At 38.4% G+C, this 4,013-nt stretch overlaps 1 protein-coding gene across 1 annotated transcript; it reads left to right on the top strand.

The window, feature by feature from the left end:
• The first annotated feature begins 420 nt into the window (after positions 1-420).
• Positions 421-3,678, top strand: LOC106484618 (fatty acid-binding protein, adipocyte). Its single transcript, XM_013942830.2, has 4 exons — positions 421-493; positions 1,707-1,879; positions 2,113-2,214; positions 3,574-3,678. The coding sequence occupies exons 1-4, from the start codon at positions 421-423 to the stop codon at positions 3,622-3,624; spliced, it is 399 nt and encodes a 132-aa protein (XP_013798284.1). The 3' UTR covers positions 3,625-3,678.
• The last annotated feature ends 335 nt before the right edge of the window (positions 3,679-4,013 follow it).

Below are 4,013 nucleotides of genomic sequence, written 5' to 3'. Positions count from 1 at the left end.
CAGTCTAGGAATTTAGCTGCATTCACTTGATATAGAGGAGTGAAATGAAAAGAAGGGTATGGGAGAGAACATAACGCCCTGTGGGTTGAGCCTACCTTTTTCTTCCCAAAGAAAATATGACTTAAATATTTGTCTTTAATGCAGAGTGTTCTTGAATGATAAAAATAAATAAAAACAAGACAGTGATCTTTGTGCTAGTAAGGGCATATGAATAATAACACTATGACCTACTGGCAAAGGAGGGGAAGGGAGAGGAAGGAAAACACTGGGCACTGGAACTCCCTCTTCATTGGTCATCCTAGAGCATCATGTGGCCAGGAGCTTTTTTAAAGATAACTCCTGGTCTCCTGGAGATCATACTACTCTGCTGTCCTGTATTTCTGCTTGATCCCGTGGAAGACTGCTATCCAGCCTGACAGAATGTGTGACCAGTTTGTGGGAACCTGGAAGCTCCTTTCTAGTGAAAACTTTGAAGACTATATGAAAGAGCTGGGTGAGAAAAATTATTTGGAGCTGTTCTATCTGGGCCGGGGAAGGAATGTTGAATGTGAACTTTATTCCTTACTTGCTTTTCCTGGCTATTCTTTTTACCAAGGACTTTTTAGTCCAACTAGTTTAATTAGACAATCTTAAACTGGAGAATTTGGCTGTTTGGACTAGTGGTGTCAAATCCCTATAACAGAAAAACCTTGATTGGGAGGAATAGTTTCAGGTAAGCCAAGTCTATGCATGCCTAGTAGTGCTATAAATGGAGGTAAAACACATCACTGCAATATTTTGTGTGGATTAATTTTTATCCTTTGGAGATGCAAAGTAATATAATGCTAAAATGCAGCAAGCTTCACCATGTCTAAATATCTTTATATTACTATTGGACTAGGGGACAGATTAATTGTCATGGCTACTATAGTGAATGAAACTTTCTGTAGTTGCCTCCAGTGTATACTTATATAGGAAATTGCATGGATTCCAGAATAGATACCTGGAAAAGATTTCAGGGATAACACTTTTCTCTACAGGTGTAGGTTTCTTGTTTTGAATTAAAATTGGGCCTTAAAGGGTTTCTACATTCTTGTAGGGTGGAGGAAGTATGGGGAAACTTGCACTGATTGGATCAGTACATGCTAAAAAATTGACTTCTTGTTTAGAGATTAAACTCTACTCACTGAGATTTCTGCAGCATTCAGAGAGCTTTCAGTGATACTCTTGCACTCTTAATCTTTACCCCAGATTTTACTCAGGGCGTAAGCATTGTCAGTTATTTCTTAATCATTTCCTTTTATTCAGCCTAGCCACAGACAAATATATCTGTGATTCAACTGATTTTTTTGGTTTGTTTGGTTGGTTCGTTTTGTGGCTTAGAAGCTCTCATATATTTCTGCTTATTTACTTTTAGATATAACTATAGTGCGAGCTAGTGTAAAATTGATTGCAGTTATTTTGAACAAGAGTATATGCAAATACCTGGCATTAAAATCTTGTCTCAGGTTTCATATTACTTTTGCTGTTCTGATAATGACAGAGGAGAGAATATTCTTACTTCATCCTGCCTGGCTTGGTCTATAAATGGACAGAGGAACCTCTGCAACATAGGGTTACTAAAAATTTAAGAAAGTAAATGGGAGTTCAGTGCTGGTCTTTTTTCCACAAATGAGAAAGACACTAAATAAAGATAAGAATTTCATAATGTCCTGTCTTATTTACAGGTGTGGGGTTTGCCACCAGAAAAATGGCTGGTGTAGCCAAGCCCAGTGTAACTATCAGCATCAACGGGGATGTGATAACCATCAAAACAGAAAGTACCTTCAAAAATACAGAGATCTCTTTCAAGTTGGGTGAAGAGTTTGATGAAACCACGGCAGATGACAGAAAAACAAAGGTGAGTCCAGAAGTTTCATTCTTTCTCTCAAAAAGGATGTGGGAGTAGGAGGAAGGAGCTGTGATTTTGACATCTGCTATAGAAATGCTCCTTTAAAAGGTGTGAGCACCAAGAATGTTTTGTAGATTGTTTGGTTCCCTGTGCTTCAGTACTGTTTGGACACAGAAACAATCTTCTCTTCAGTCTGGAGGACCCTGACGAAATAGCTACACTTTGCTTTTTTTCTTTGGCAGAACATCGTAACCCTAGATAATGGCTCACTGAACCAGGTGCAGAAGTGGGATGGAAAAGAGACTATAATAAAGAGAAAAGTGGTGGATGGGAACCTTGTGGTGGTGAGTTCATTTTTTGTTGTCCAATCACTGAATTCATTTTGCAGAATACTTTTTTTGGCAAATGTTTTATACAGCATTCAAATGGGGAGATTGAAGCATCTGAAAAGACTCTCTGCATTTATTCGACAAGAAGTCTCTCTGAACAAGTCAGGAGCAAGTATTTAAACTGAAACGGTGTTAACATTCACAGCCAGAAAAGTATGAAGGTGCCTGTTTTCCATAGCAAGAGATGGTTAGGAAAGAGTTGCAAGGAAAACCAACATCATCATGAGGGAAATTCTTACATAGCAGAATCTTAAAGTCTATCACAATATACAGAAAACATTAACAAAGTCTATGTTAAGTGTGCCCACTCTGTGCTGATGCAAAATATTCCGTCTGTTTGTCTCTGGTAGAGACTCAACAGCAATCTGTGAGAATTGTATTATGGATCACAAATAAATGTATCAATAATATGATGTCACTGCAAAAAAAAAAAGAAAAAAAGAAAAGCTGTATCTGAGTTCTGTTAGTTGCTGTTTTCTGGTCAGAAACAGAAGATAACTGTTGCACTTGAGTCGGTGCCAGTGAGGCCCAGCTGCTTTTTTGGGGGTTCCCAGCGCTGCTCTCTGGTTTTAGGAAAAATATGTACACTTTGAAGAATCTGGGAGGGGACTAAGAATGTGTTCATAAAGGTAACTAAGATTCCTATATGCTACGAAGGATATATGTGTACGGAATTCCTAAAGAGTTCTGCCCTCCCCTAGAGAAAAAATGTATCCACAAATTTCATATTTAAATATCTTTGGATAAAGTCCACAGGAGAACAAATAGAAATAGTTTTTAATAACAATTAGGAAAGGAAAACAAAGTTTGATCTAACAGAAAAATAGATGAGGGCAGAACCTAACATGTAGAAGCTGATATCAACAGCTGCAAGTCTGAAAGATGTGTAGGACTCCGTGTGTGCGTGTGTGTGTGCGTGTGTGTGTGTGTGTGTGTGCATGCACACATGTGTGACAAGCCACAGCTACAAAAGGTGAAAGGAAGAAAAGCCAAATGCCAGGGTCCAGAGTCCAATCAGTCCCCCATGGAAGTCCTAGGAGCCTTCTTTAAAGACTTTTAAGAGGAGATTAGGCACTTCCCTGGGGTGGCTGAAACAGTGTTTTAATGTTCTTTCAGTCTTATGTTTCTATGAAACATTTTTTACTTTGTTTCTAAAGCTCTCAAACTTGAGTTTCACTGTTCTGGCAACTGGCTTTAAGGGAGGAGAAATGCAAACTATTTCCAGTATTGGCTCCCAATGGAAAAGTAATTCTCTATCTTCTGACTAACAAATATTCCATGAGAGTTAAAAGCTGATTAAATTTACCTTTCTAGGAATGCACCATGAACAATGTTAGCTGCAAAAGAGTGTATGAAAAAGCATGAAGAAGCCATCATCACACAGGACTAATGCTTAAAGCCGTAGGAAAATCAACATCACTGAAGGAGAAAAGCTCCACAAATATATTTTAAAGAGAACTGTACTTTTTACAGATACATCCCAGAACAATTGTATGCAGTCTAAATTGTGTCTATTCAATAAAATATTTTGCTTTCTACAACATGTGCTCATGCTAGAATTTGTCAGAATGGGTGGGTGCAACATGGGAACGGCACTACGCAAGAAAGTTAGTATCATACCTGGTAGCTGCAGCTCATTTTACTGCAGAAGAAGGGTCAGAGCAAATCCAGTGTGTACTTCAGGCACGTTCCCTAACTTAACATGACATTTGTTCTGTAACAGAGACAGAGGTAGATCTGGATACAAAACAACA

This window comes from Apteryx mantelli, chromosome 2, assembly GCF_036417845.1.
Source record: "Apteryx mantelli isolate bAptMan1 chromosome 2, bAptMan1.hap1, whole genome shotgun sequence".
Classification (NCBI taxonomy): Eukaryota; Metazoa; Chordata; class Aves; order Apterygiformes; family Apterygidae; genus Apteryx; species Apteryx mantelli.
The sequence above is the reverse complement of the archived record's forward strand: the minus strand, read 5'-3'. Positions and strand labels throughout refer to the sequence as shown.

What these genes read in the sequence shown, in the direction of transcription:
- LOC106484618 (XM_013942830.2), top strand. Translation starts at nt 421, where the DNA reads ATGTGTGACCAGTTTGTGGGAACCTGGAAGCTCCTTTCTAGTGAAAAC. An exon ending in CAGATGACAGAAAAACAAAG is followed by an intron (nt 1,880 to 2,112) that starts GTGAGTCCAGAA and finishes TTTCTTTGGCAG; the next exon opens with AACATCGTAACCCTAGATAA. An exon ending in TGGATGGGAACCTTGTGGTG is followed by an intron (nt 2,215 to 3,573) that starts GTGAGTTCATTT and finishes TTACCTTTCTAG; the next exon opens with GAATGCACCATGAACAATGT.